The sequence below is a fragment of the Ostrea edulis genome, chromosome 4 (genome assembly GCF_947568905.1).
Source record: "Ostrea edulis chromosome 4, xbOstEdul1.1, whole genome shotgun sequence".
Lineage (NCBI taxonomy): Eukaryota > Metazoa > Mollusca > Bivalvia > Ostreida > Ostreidae > Ostrea > Ostrea edulis.
The window spans coordinates 52,153,990-52,168,162 of NC_079167.1; the positions used below are offsets into that span (position 1 = coordinate 52,153,990).

The 14,173-nt window shown below is 34.2% G+C and overlaps 2 protein-coding genes across 3 annotated transcripts in view; both read right to left on the reverse strand.

Moving 5' to 3' along the window:
- Positions 1 to 1,231: 1,231 nt before the first annotated feature.
- On the reverse strand, positions 1,232 to 4,257 carry LOC125668206 (uncharacterized). The gene has a single exon (XM_056162906.1). The coding sequence runs from the start codon at positions 3,943 to 3,945 to the stop codon at positions 2,188 to 2,190; it is 1,758 nt and encodes a 585-aa protein (XP_056018881.1). The 5' UTR covers positions 3,946 to 4,257; the 3' UTR covers positions 1,232 to 2,187.
- Positions 4,258 to 5,066: 809 nt separating this feature from the next.
- The window catches only part of LOC125668207 (prolyl 4-hydroxylase subunit alpha-1-like), a 35,487-nt gene continuing 26,380 nt past the window's right edge, over positions 5,067 to 14,173 (reverse strand). For both annotated transcript variants that reach the window (XM_048902043.2, XM_048902044.2), the window contains exons 10-13: positions 11,794 to 11,847; positions 9,106 to 9,171; positions 7,310 to 7,378; positions 5,067 to 6,406 (exon numbers count right to left, since the gene is read on the reverse strand). In XM_048902043.2, the coding sequence (XP_048758000.2) occupies positions 6,239 to 6,406; positions 7,310 to 7,378; positions 9,106 to 9,171; positions 11,794 to 11,847 (357 nt within the window). In that variant the 3' untranslated portion in view covers positions 5,067 to 6,238. The remainder of the gene's footprint in view (positions 6,407 to 7,309; positions 7,379 to 9,105; positions 9,172 to 11,793; positions 11,848 to 14,173) is intronic.

Below are 14,173 nucleotides of genomic sequence, written 5' to 3' on the forward strand. Positions count from 1 at the left end.
GTGATGTCAATATAAATAAATATAGATTAAAAACGGTTATTTCAAACACTGGTGCATCTCCTATGGTGTAGTTATTAATTAGAAAAAAATAATACATCATATATTTCTCAACTGGTTGTGTTAGACTTGAGAAATGCACATCTGCAGCTTTGCTCATTGTATTTTAAGGAATGAAGAACAATGCACAGCGTAATAAAACATCAAACATTAGTCATTATGTTTATTCTTAGACTGTAAAACTGTCATCTTAGTGAGACATGACAATCTGCACCTTGTTGTTGAGATATAAAATAAAAATATATTTTACAATATCATATTAATTCTTAAACTTTATACCAAATTAACTTTCAAAGTAATGGCTACCAATTAGAACTGTTCTAAAATTTGACAGATCAATTAGAAGGCCAGATTCCTCTGCCCAATTCCCGATTGCAAGAGATATAGATAGCACCTCCTTGATCAGATTGCTGTAACAGAAATCTTCTAAACTCATTAATTAATCTGTAATTTGACAGAATGCAATTTTTCTGTTAGCAAAATGCCTCCTGAATTGCTTGATAATTACACCCATGGGACAAGGGAAATTTCTCTTGTTACTGACACAAAAGAAATAATTTGTTTGTTATATACTGCTGTATAGTACAGTGTATATAATGAAGAATGTGTAGTTTCTTGAATTAACATTTTTTAATATGGTTATTGCAATACTATTTCATCTGTTCAGATTTACACAAATGCCCAATCTGCAGCTTTGTTCATTGTATATCTTTTTTCTGAACAATGCCACAGCCATAACAAAACATCAAAATACTAATCATTAAAATAGGCCTTTATACATATTGCAACCATTTGTTGTCTTAGTGAGAAATGATACTCTGCATATAGGTTGCCGAGAAAAAAAATTAAAAATTATATAGTACAATGTCAAATTAATTTTGAAAATAAAGACTAACCACAACAAACAAATTCACTTTCACAAATAATTTCTGGTATATCTGCAATTAAGAGGCTAAGATCTCTCTGCCCAATTCCCTAGAGATAAAGATAACACCTGCTTGATCATGTTGATCAGAGATGCTCTACACAAAACTCATTAATTAGTCTTGTCAAAATGCCCTTTGCATGCTACTCCCATGGGACAAGTGGAATTTCTCATGTTATTGTTAAAAACAAAGGAAACATTACATAGGCTAAAAAAAAGCTGTACAGTTTATACACAACCACCAGACAGTCAGAGTTTAACATTTATTTACATATCCAACTGAAAACTCATATTGATTACTAACATACATGCCTACATCAGAAGAACATACAATATGTACAAAACAACAAAAAATAAAATACAGTTTGGCGTTCTGGGGGCTTCTCATTCTTATAACTCCAATACTACATAACTATATGTACTCTACTCTACTCTACACTAACTCTAGTGAACTAGCCTTGGGCTGATCCCAGCAGGTCACGTACGACCATCTGGACTAAAACCACAACTAAGCAACTGGCTGATCCCAGTGAGCTACCCCGGGTTGATCCCAACGGGTCCAAAAGGAGTGATGAAGCTCCGGGCTGATCCCAAGGAGCTACCCGCGACTGAATCTAGCGGGTTAATGAACACAAAAAACAAGCTCCGGGCTGATCCCAAGGAGCTGCCCGGGGTGATCCCAGCGGGCGAGAAAACAGACTGAAGCTCCGGGCTGATCCCAGGGAGCTGAATGAGCAAATCCCCATGCATGCAAAACTGAATGGAAATGAAGCTCCGGGCTGATCCCAGGGAGCTTACCCGGGGCTGATCCCAGCGGGTAACCAACAAACCCGAATACAAATCCAATGAAGCTCGAGCTGATCTGTGAGCTTAACCATGTATATACAGAGAAACATAGACGTGGCCGAGATTCCTGCCCGAATAACGTGTCAACCTAATATCTACAATATACCGCCTGCCAACATAATTCATATACAGGTTCTAATACAATACATGTACATATAAACAAATAATGTATGTAATAAGTAAATAATCCCTTGGGGGCAAAATTCCCCCAGGAATGAACGCCAAATGAACGAAAGGAATGAGTGAAGCCCCCAAGAACCGGTAGTCATGAAAAAAGAAAAAAAAAAAAATTTTTAACATGTAAAATAATAGGCTCATGTACACAGTAGAAAAAAAAAAAAAAAAAAAGAAACAACATATTACAAATATGACATTTGTACTTGTGCTTTTTGAACAGCCTCTACATCTGTTCTAATATATCTGTTGTAGCAGTCTGAAGACCAACGACCTAATTCTTTAATAACATGATCTTCAACACCAGCTGCAGCCGCTGCTGTAGCTGCACCTATCCTAAAAGAATGACCTGAAAATTTGTTATCATCATATCCAATCCGAAGGAGTATCTCTTTCAGTTGCAGAACAAAAGTGTCTCTTGGCATGGGTTTAAGGTTAAATTCATTGTCTACAAATAATGGCGATTTGCCAGTGTTTGAACTAAACAGAGATTTGCGAGCATCTAAATATGATATCATGGTGTACACCGGTTTAAAGTGGTCATTTTCAAAAATAACAATTTCAACACCTTTTGAAAATGGATCTGTTTTGGAGGTTCTTAATTTCAAAACAAAAGCACTTCCTCCTGGTTTAATATGTACATCTGAGATTTGTAAAAATTGTTCTACATTCTGAGATTTGCATGTGATTTCACCACATCTCAAAAAACCAAAAAATGCACATGAATACATACATTTTAACATGAGATCTACAAAAGGAGAAAAAACTCCCTGGTCTAAAACATTCCATATTTGTGCTAAAATTCTTGTAGTAATAGGAAAACGCTTGTGATGGACATTTGACTGTAATCTTTTAACACCTCTTAACACATAATGCAACTGATCGCATCCTTTCAAGACATCGCCCAATCCAGACTTAATATAGTGAAACCTAATGCCAGCAAGATATAATTTAATGGTGTCATGTTTCAATTTCAGCACCGATTTACAATGTGTCACAAAATAAACAAGGTCTGATTCTTGTATGAGAGGTAACCCATGCTTGGAGAACTTAGCACCATTCATAATCATAAAGTTCTGAAAACACTGCAAGGCTGAAGAATATGTCTTGCGAGTTGACTGGTTCAGTGAAGCTTCCCAAAGTCCCTGCAACTCCTGATCTAGTCTGTCATCATCACCGAATGATGCACGCAAGGCACTGGAAAGGGGTTGGCTTGGGGAGCTAAGGTTCGGAATCTCTGCATTTAGATAGCAGCTAAACAGGGAATACTGGCCTCGGAAAGACTTGTAGGTATAGCTGTCCGGCCATATAAGGGTCAGTGCTGCACAAACTGTGGATATAAAGTGATGCGTCACCCACCAACCTTTGATTCTGGAGCCGTTGACCATTAGTATGTTTTCTCTGATGGTCAGCGTGCAGTAATACCACACCAGAAGGAAGTGCAACACTGCATCCAACCATCTGTACTCCGACACAAACAGGAGGATTAAGGACAGGGCCATGCTAAAGTAGCTCACTGTGGCTTTAAACGTCTCATAATTATGTTTGTAGGCATATTTGTCTTCTTTGTTGAGTAGAGACACACTAACAGAGCCCAGGATAATACTCAAGTATATCCCATTTTTATGTGGCAAGAACTCCTCCATTTCTCTGAACTGAGATTTCCTGTGCAGCATTTCTAGTCGGACTTGTTTGAGAGCTTCATGGGTCTCCGGTTTGGAAGTATCTTTCAATCTGTTCATTTTGTCGCTGATTTGTTTTGTGCGATATCGCTGATGAGCAATACCAGACAGACATTTTTTCTGTGCATCCCACAAATTTTCCAAAGTTTTCTTGTAATGATCATGTGTGGCCTCTAGTTGTGTAAATTCTTTATTAAGCTCATTCCAGTCTTCCATGCATGACTTTAAATTCGCTTCTTCTCCCAAAAGCCCCTCATCCATCGTCGTCTGGTTAATAAAATCCAATGAATTCCGAAGACGTGTTACTTTCAGTCTCCTACAAGGCTATACAATGAACTTAATCAGCATCCCCCTCTAGGCATCAATGCTCCCGGCTACTCTAATCTGATTGGTCATCTAATTACACTGACCAATACCAAATCTAATTTTAGAATCGATATGATAAATAAAAACAAAGCAACATCAAATATCCTAATTAAACATAGTTAGCTAAGTACAGGAAAAGGAAACCAACGTTGTGTATAAATAATAATTTAATAAATCAAATTTCAATATATCATAAAAAAAATATGTGTTTTCTTGATGTAACATTTTTGAATGAGGTTTTCTACAAAACTCTTATATGAGTAGGGATTGTACCAATTATAACATACTTTTTTCAAAAAATCACTTCAACTAAATGTCACAGTGACCTTAAAGTACAGTGCGACACACCTTCTACCTAAGATGCATAAGTTGACCAAGTTTCATGATTCTAGATCAAATAGTTTTCAAGTTATGAGCCGGACAGGGTTTTACCATATTTGGCCATATCTTCTTAATTAAAAGTCACAGCGACCTGGTTTTAATGTGCGACACACCTTCTACCCAAGATGTATCAACTGACAAAGTTTGATTATTCTAGGCCTTATAGTATTTAAGTTATGAGCCAGACACGAAAAAGCTAACAGACGGACGGACAGACGGACGGACATGAAGGCCATAACATAATACGGCCCGTCTTAAGACGGGCGTATAAAAAATGCCATTACTTTTTTCAAATCAATACATTGTAATTCAGATTCTGCATATCAAATATTCTTTTATATTTATTGATATTTTTAATTCTTGATACATGTATGATTAATTAAAATCATTCACTGAGCTAGTTCACACATACTAATCCAAAATGGCAGTAGATCTAGTGATCAGCCGTTTCATATCCATGAATATAAATGTTTGATGTCAAGAACTTGAATATCATTTATTTATCAACATCTTTTTTTTTATATCGAGGGATAAGCAATGAATATTAAAACTGCACCTCAAATGAAGCATGTTTTAACAAAACTTCCCCTCATTCATGTGAACCTCAAAGTATTAGACATTAAAACACAACATAGCACAGTTAGCATTTCATTTATTTTGTCAATGACAGTAAATATAATGGAGAGAAAATAATGTATTTATATGTCTACTGGTGGGCAAGCAACAGGAATTATAAAAAGTTACAAGAAATTTATACATATGATTCCTCCCCAACATATATACCCATTACAATCAAATGCTCAAACTGAGAAAATGCACGCTGTGGTCTATGACCAACATAGAAACAAGAAATTAAGATGAGATCATATACCCTCAGCAGTAATATCAAATATGGAGACCTAGCGAGAGTCATAAAAGTTAACAATATCTTGATACCTTATAAAATGAATTTAGAAAGGCTTACACTCCCTAGTTCTCTCTAAAATCAGAAAAACCTGAAAGATCAGCTACGTAATCTCAATTGTTCATTGTCCTAAAACTGCACCTCGGAATTCAATACAAATCATCAATAATCAAAGTTGTAAAAATGTTAAAAATAAAAAATCAATGCAAATTGTACAAAACTGGGATATTGCAAACAATGGATTCAAAACTACAATGTACAAATGTATATCAAAATATTTGGCATTAACATCATTTGCAGGTATACAATTTTTCTTACAATTATATTTTGTATCGTGATTCCCATATAAATGCAAATGAAAAATGAAATTTAAAATAAAACCACAATACATGTAAATCTGAAATAAAACACTGATCATTGTATGACCACAATAACGCATCAAAAAGCAGAGCAATTGCAACAAAATCTCCTTCAAAACACAAAAGCCTTTTGAATACAAATTTGATGCTCATAATAATCCACATTCATTACACTTCTCACATATAAAAACAAGAGAAGTCATACAATCACATTCTAAAATACATGCACAAGGATCATGCCGATCAAAACATGAGTCTTGTATAGAAGGTTGTGCAGGAATATAACTTGTACATGTATATACCGGGTATTTTACCTTGTTAAAGGAAAATTTAACAGTACGATTCTCCTGTGTATTCAGATAAAAACAAGACATAATTTCCCCACTCAGGTTTATCTTCGTTATCGGTAACTCATATGGCACAGTCAACCAGATTTACATGTACATGGAAGACCACGATACTATTGCTGATCCTGAAATCACATTGTCAAGCTGAGACTCTGAAGTCATGATTCCATTAAGCAGTAATGGGATGATGATTGATTTTATTCATCCATATTTAAACTGCATGGTCTTTTAAACTCTTGACCTCTCTCATGAATCCATTTATTTGACACCCACTTTTGGCCGACCAAGACTGGACAGGCTGCATGCCGCGTATTATAAATTCCATCACCATTCCGATATAAATTATACCAAAATGCTGCAGCACCCTAAAAATGAATTTTGAATATTAATTTGAACTTAATATCATCTCAACCTTAAGACAATTATATAGGCATACAACTAGATTGCTATCTATACATCTCGGGTGTAATTCTTTTTTATGCATTTTCATATTGTTCATATTCAATATTATAATTTTATATATGGATAATTATATTTAATCCGATATTATACTGGTAGGTAAAAAGAGATAGAGCAGAAAATTGTATCAATAAGCAGAGTTCAAATAGATTTTATCATAGGTACATAGCCAAATGATAACCTAAATGTTCACTCTCAATCAATACTTAATACATCTTTTATTAATCAATTTGAATATTGTCTATTATAATTCACATTTTTTAAATATAACATTTTTCTTATATTCACTATCTTTACTGTAAGTTGTTGGAAAATGATTTAATTCTTATCATTAACATCAAAGGCAGATACAGCAGTGACCTTGACCCTTCCACCTCCATCCCTCATGAGGTTTGGTTGCAAAATGAGTATCACATCCTTTAGAGTGTGACAAAATATCTCACCCATGACAGTCTCCAAAAATAATGAAGGTGATGATTATTTCATAAATATTAATCCTCCTTGTCAGGTAAACCTGCATATGCTCAGTTGTAATGTACATACCAACAAATACGAGATTTATACCTTATAAGAAGAATTTTTAGCAGAAATTTGATTATGGCATTATTAGTGAGGATGTTGAGATCGTTAAAATTGAATATTGCTAACAAATCATTCCATATCGGAGGTAATAGTTATATTTCCTGGAATTATAAAGTTGCTAAAAATAGCTCTCCCTAAATATAAATACTCATTTTCATGGAAAAATCGCTAAATTTGTGACTCGCTAAAAATTCCACCTATATGGTAATAAAGAATAAATAAATTACCTTTTCAGGAAATAACTTCACACCAATATATGGGAAAACAGTGGCACCCCCAGCATCCACATCCGTCATCTATCAGAAATCAGACTCATAGCATGAGTACCAGTAAGAAATGAAGAAAAATAATATAGCCCTAATAATATATATTTCCATTCACTAACTCAGTTTATTTTCAAAATTTAAAATTCATATTATCTATTAAAATTTGTTTTATTTGATTTTATAAAGAATTTTTCATTATCAGTAATTATATATCTTTACTTCCACAAGCAGTTGTATGTGCTCTATAATAATTTGTACAAATATAAATTCAGTTGAATAAATAAATATTGTTACACTGTACTAAAGTATTTAGATGACTGCAGATGCACAGATCATCAAATGAAACAGAGCTTTGTGTCTGGTTTAATCTGAACATCCACACTCTATCATCGATACATGATCCAACTCTTTGAATCAAGTTACTGGATGAATTTATTATATGCCCTTTAGATATTGCAATAATTAATAAAATGCAATATTCATGTCTATGGAGGTTATTTTCTGTGTACACCAAATCTACTGTATGTGTCACAGTTGACAGAAAAGCAAGCCAATACATTGTAAAATATACATCATCAGTTTTAGAAGTGAGTTTGATTTGTATTTTGTTGGTGTATGGCAAGAACAGACTTTCAAAAGTGTTATCTTTAACCAGAGTCACTGCAATGCAGGCATCCAAAGATGTGGCATATTGCCAAGTCTGATTTGTTTACACTTGGGATGAGGCAGAACAGACTTGAATGTTGTCATTATACCCTTGTATCAGCCACATACAGAGGTAGGAAACAGCTTTAAAAACTTTAACCCTTGTATCAGCCACATACAGAGGTAGGAAACAGCTTTAAAAACTTTAACCCTTGTATCAGCCACATACAGAGGTAGGAAACAGCTTTAAAAACTTTAACCCTTGTAGACCGATGAACAGATAGAGCAGTCAATTACACAATAAAGGACATAAGACAAATAGAAAGCGAAACTAAAGGAAATATAAAATATATCTTAATCATAAATTTTGTGAAATGTGAATGTGTAGTGTGAAAGATTTATAGATAATTCTACATGTATATATATTTTAAATACTTTTATGATATGACAAACCAAAAATTGAAACTGATGGAAAACCCAGTACCTGGAGCTTCAGATTACAAGGCAGCTTCCCTACCCTATCTAAATACAATCCCGAGAAGTGTCCTGTGTAGAGCTACATGTAGTAATGTACCTATCTAAATACAATCCCGAGAAGTGTCCTGTGTAGATCTAGTAATACCTATCTAAATACAATCCCGAGAAGTGTCCTGTGTAGATCTAGTAATACCTATCTAAATACAATCCCGAGAAGTGTCCTGTGTAGATCTAGTAATACCTATCTAAATACAATCCCGAGAAGTGTCCTGTGTAGATCTAGTAATACCTATCTAAATACAATCCCGAGAAGTGTCCTGTGTAGATCTAGTAATACCTATCTAAATACAATCCCGAGAAGTGTCCTGTGTAGATCTAGTAAGACTTACATCATATAAATGTAATGTAATGTATGTAAATCCAATTCCCTCACTACAATATATACATGCATTTTTACCTTGATGATGTGTAATTTAGGGTATCTAGTTGTAAGGACAACTATGAGGTTCTCCTACAGTATTCAGAGCTGCAGTAGTCCCCGTGATGATGTTAATTATGTGGAGTGACCTTAGTACAACTAGTACTTGTATCTGGTACTGTGTTTATTTACTGAATGCTAATCTAGAATTACTTACATAGGTTAACCATGTGGCTATTCTGTTACCAGATCCAAGGTCACGGAAAGCACTCTTCTCTTCTTTCTGAACACAAATATCACCAAATCTTACAAACCCCCGAACAAGGTCTATAGCTTGTTAGTGGAAGCCTACAGACCAACTTGGACTTGGCCAATGAAGCTCACATTTCTACTAGATCCAGAGACATATATAACAGAGATAAGCAACTCCTATGTTTATCACTTAAAATATGTGACAGTTCCACCTATAAATTGTTAATTTCTACCAATTGGTTTGATAAATTGATGTCGATTTAAGTTCATTTCACTCCTTTCATAAACTGGATTCGAGTGTAAAAAAGTTTTGAAATGATTTGATGATTTGATGATCAACAAGCATACTATCAACAAAAAAGTGGGCAAATCGTAAATATTTCCTGAAATGCCGAGTTTGGGTCACGTATCACCTTTTGAAACTTCACGTTCATTTTACATTGAAGTGAAACATCTGAAAATATTGTATCATGAATGTTCTAGTGATACATGTAGGATTTGGAAGGTTTGGACTTGAGATCTTTCATTCTTAATATGGTATCAGGGTTTGACATTTACTTTTTTGAGCACTAGACCAGTCGGGCTACTTCAAATGATTTTTACTAGACCTAACTTTATATCCACTAGCCCTGACCAACTTTCCAGAAAAAAAAGCTGATAGTTTCTCCATATTTAAATACTTCAAAATTACGGGACAAGTCCTTTAAGATATCTTTGAGACATTTAATTACGTTTGTCATTCCATTTGATTTTCAAACACGTTTTCTGTTTCTTTAAATTCTACCCGGCACGGATATTCTTTAGTCTATTTAGTATAAAATGACCTCAACCGGCTTTTTATTTAATTTATATTTCATACTCCCTGCTTTGTTTCTTCCTAACCTTTTCTTTTTTCTCCTGGGACGTCTTTCCTTGAGGACGAGAAGTCGTATTTAAATATAGAGACATTCCCGCACATATGTCAACACCGATAAATAGCTATTTACGACGTAATTTATTGACTTGATAAACACTTTATTATAGTCAATTCAAATAAACCGTTTAAAATTAACATCGAGTAGATGTCGTAAAACATCACTTCCGACCGCGACTTATTTATTAGAACTAAAATAGAGATTATTCCATCACACGGTTCAAGATTGCTTGCAAATTCTTTACAGTTATTTTCTTTTAGTTAAGAATAAAATAACTTACGGTTTAAAGTAAAGTTTTTTGTTTATTTTTTTAACACGACTAGTCGGACTAGTAAATCGACATTTTACCCGACCGGACCTATCATTTAGTAGACTCGGTCGGTCGGACGTGCCTTAGTGTCAAACCCTGTATATGTAATTTAAATCAGTGCATGCATTTTTACTGAAAAACAGGGGACCACGAGATAATATGAGAATTAATTGGGGAGTTGCTAACTTCTGCTATATATGTCTCTGCTATATCCTAGTAATTCTTATACATGCAATTGTAGCTGCTGCAACCTCCAAGTCTTGGATTTATACAATCTAATAATCATATGAATGATGAAAAGGAACTGACATTTTCTTTACTAACATGAATCCACGCAAAAGTTACAGAAATGTTCAAATGCTTCTCAAAACCGCTGCTAAAACTGACAAGCACAGGTAGGTACTTTTTAAAATTAGCTATCTACACTGTGACATGATTTTGTTCTAGAATGGAAATATAATATCTCAGTTCCTTTTCAAAAGTGTTAGTAACTGAACAGAATATTTACCTGGTTATCATACACTTACATAGATAAGAAAAGTTGCAATTCGGTTGCCAACAAGAATTTCGAATTCTGATGGTTCTCTTTTCTGCAATAACATCACAAACTGATTCTACTGGCATGTAGAATAAAAGTTCATCATGTCTGAAAGCTTGTTTTTTTTGACAGTCTCAATGCAAAGATTTCACAGCATGAGAAATTATGAAGGCAACAAGTTTCACAACATTTCAGCAGAAACAGTTGGAAAATATGTATGTTCATTGTGTAATAGTTTCACTCACTTTAAACAATTTAGCAAAGGTTCAGCTTGAGAGTAAATACTAGATAGCACATCTTCCACAGTGTGCCACTAATTTAGAGAGTCCCCAGGACTTAGTTAAAATATCCATATATTAGTCCTGTCAAAATATTTCCTTAGTCTAATCCAAAAAAGTCCCCTCCCCTTCAATAAAGAATATCAAAAAGATTCTATTTTCCTGATTATCTCCCCTCAGATAAGTATGTGACCTTTCAAAAGATTCTATTTTCCTGATTATCTCCCCTCGGATAAGTATGTGACCTATCATTTGAACAAAATTAAATCCCCTTTACCTTAATTACACTCAGGGTGCATTTTCCCACAACATTTTCACAATATCCATATAGCCTATAATGTTGTTCTATAATTCTTCGCCTAACTACCACAAGTTAACAGTAGATTTATCCTACAGAATTTTTACATGTAATTTTTCACAACTGTTTTCCACTAAGTGTTGATGTTCAATCTCAACTTTATAAATCAACTTACAGTTAATGTAAAACAGGAAGGAAATGGTATTAAATGTTACAGAAATTTTTTTCAGTCATATTCGTTACATGTTCCAAAATTTTTCATATTTTTTCCCACCATATTTTGATAAATAACAGTAATAAAACAAAATTTCTTACCCGTGCAAAATCAAAATGTGGTTCGTATTGACCTCCAAGTCCATAATTAGCTATCTGCAAATAAACATGATGACCAATTTCAATGATTGATTCCATTTAAACAAGCAGCCTTGAAGTCACATAGCACATCGGAGCTCTTACGAACTTTGGACAGCTTATTGTGGACAACTCAACAATAATGAGGTTACTTGCATATGATTATGAAATTTTTAAAAATGTTCTTTTGCCTACAAATTCCATGAGGCTTTGATCAGAAAAACTCTCTTGAGCCCTTGGTTCAGATGAGTGAAGTTTGATGAAATAAACCTAAAACCTAATGTCCACTAAAGTCAAAATAAAACATTTGCACTTCTGGTTTCCCAAACCAACCTACCTTTTTTGCGGCTGACCCTAAATATTTTATTGATGATATACATAAAAGAAAAGAAAAATCCTGAATTTTCAAACTGAAATTTTTTTTCTTTTTGCATTTGAGTTTCTCTGATTTACATTTTAACTGCTATTAATCTAAAAATGTGAAAAATATTTGTAATGTATATAGACCTTTATTGAACGGGTATCAAAAACTAAGATATCAAATAAAGTGTTTTAATAAAATAAAATGTTTTACCTACTTTTAAAATATTTATGGGAGTGAAATAGGAAACACAAATATTTTTCTTTGGTAATTGGGCACATTAAAACGAGGCATACTGTACACTGGCAAATTTTTGAACCACATTATTTTTGCCAAGATGCATTGAAAAATGATTTTATCCAATCCAAAAATCCATGTATTATTACTTTAGATTAATGAATAAACTCATATATACCCAATAGGGAACTCACTATGACGGCAAAATGGGTGAAAATAAAATGGGGGGGGGGGTGTCAAAATTTTTCCAGTAGCCTTACATTAACTTTGTGCATGTATTGATTCTTGTACTTTAACCCTCTCTAAATGACCTTTGCTCTAGATCTGCATACCTACACTAGTACCCTAACCTTGTGGTGTTCTAAATGACCTTCACTCTAGATCTGCATACCTACACTAGTACCCTAACCTTGTGGTGTTCTAAATGACCTTCACTCTAGATCTGCATACCTACACTAGTACCCTAACCTTGTGGTGTTCTAAATGACCTTCACTCTAGATCTGCATACCTACACTAGTACCCTAACCTTGTGGTGTTCTAAATGACCTTCACTCTAGATCTGCATACCTACACTAGTACCCTAACCTTGTGGTGTTCTAAATGACCTTCACTCTAGATCTGCATACCTACACTAGTACCCTAACCTTGTGGTGTTCTAAATGACCTTCACTCTAGATCTGCATACCTACACTAGTACCCTAACCTTGTGGTGTTCTAAATGACCTTCACTCTAGATCTGCATACCTACACTAGTACCCTAACCATGTGCTATTCTAAATGACCTTCGCTCTAGATCTGCATACCCTAGTACCCTAACCTTGTGGTGTTCTTTGTCCAGTTAAGTAAGATAAACTCTACTGTAACATGATAAACTTCTACATCTACAATCCTTGCAACATGTTACCGCCTTGCAAATAATCTTATAACACCAGCGTAATGGCCTACATTTTTGAAGTTACTCCCTGAAGTTTAAGGGGTATCTGTTGTTGCAGTCCAAGTCTAATGGTCATCAAGAAACTGTGTACCATCACACATTTGTGAATTCTTCTTTATGCTGAGGTTTAACAGGTCGATTATTATATCTATTATCATATCAAATGTAAGTTTTTTCAATTTTATGGAAAACACTTTCTAAACAAAGGGTCCATGGGCCATAATGTTTACCAGAGGAATTGTTTTAAACAAATTCACAAATAATTTGATAAATTACAAAAAGGCTGGTTTGCCTTTTCCATTTCTGTTGTATACCGTTGAACTAATCTTGTCACAAGGAACAAAAAAAGTATTAGGTAATAATTTCAATAGTTTTCAGATATTGAACCATTTCTGAAAAAAGGCATTAAGGACCTTCTGTTATATACAACTGAACTTGTTTTGTCACAAGGAACAAGAATTTACAGGGTTTAGGATGGGGACTTCAATGGTTCTCAAGATATTGGAACATTTCCTAAAGACTGTAGTCTCAACCATCCTGACGTTTGTGTACATACTCCCTACAAACGTCTGGATGCTTCAATAGAAAAAAAAGTTCCCTGTTTGAGGTGCTGATCTAGTAAGAAGAAGATTTAGAGAAAATGTGTTTGTGATAGAGCCTGATAAATATTGTGAGTTCCTTGTATGAACTCTGATAAATGATACTTTATCAGGATTATTTGAAAATATCGTATTTTAGATCAGAGTCATCCCACGTTTCACATTCAATTTGCAAAATTGTCAAACAAGGAAGAGTCCAAACATATCTTTTC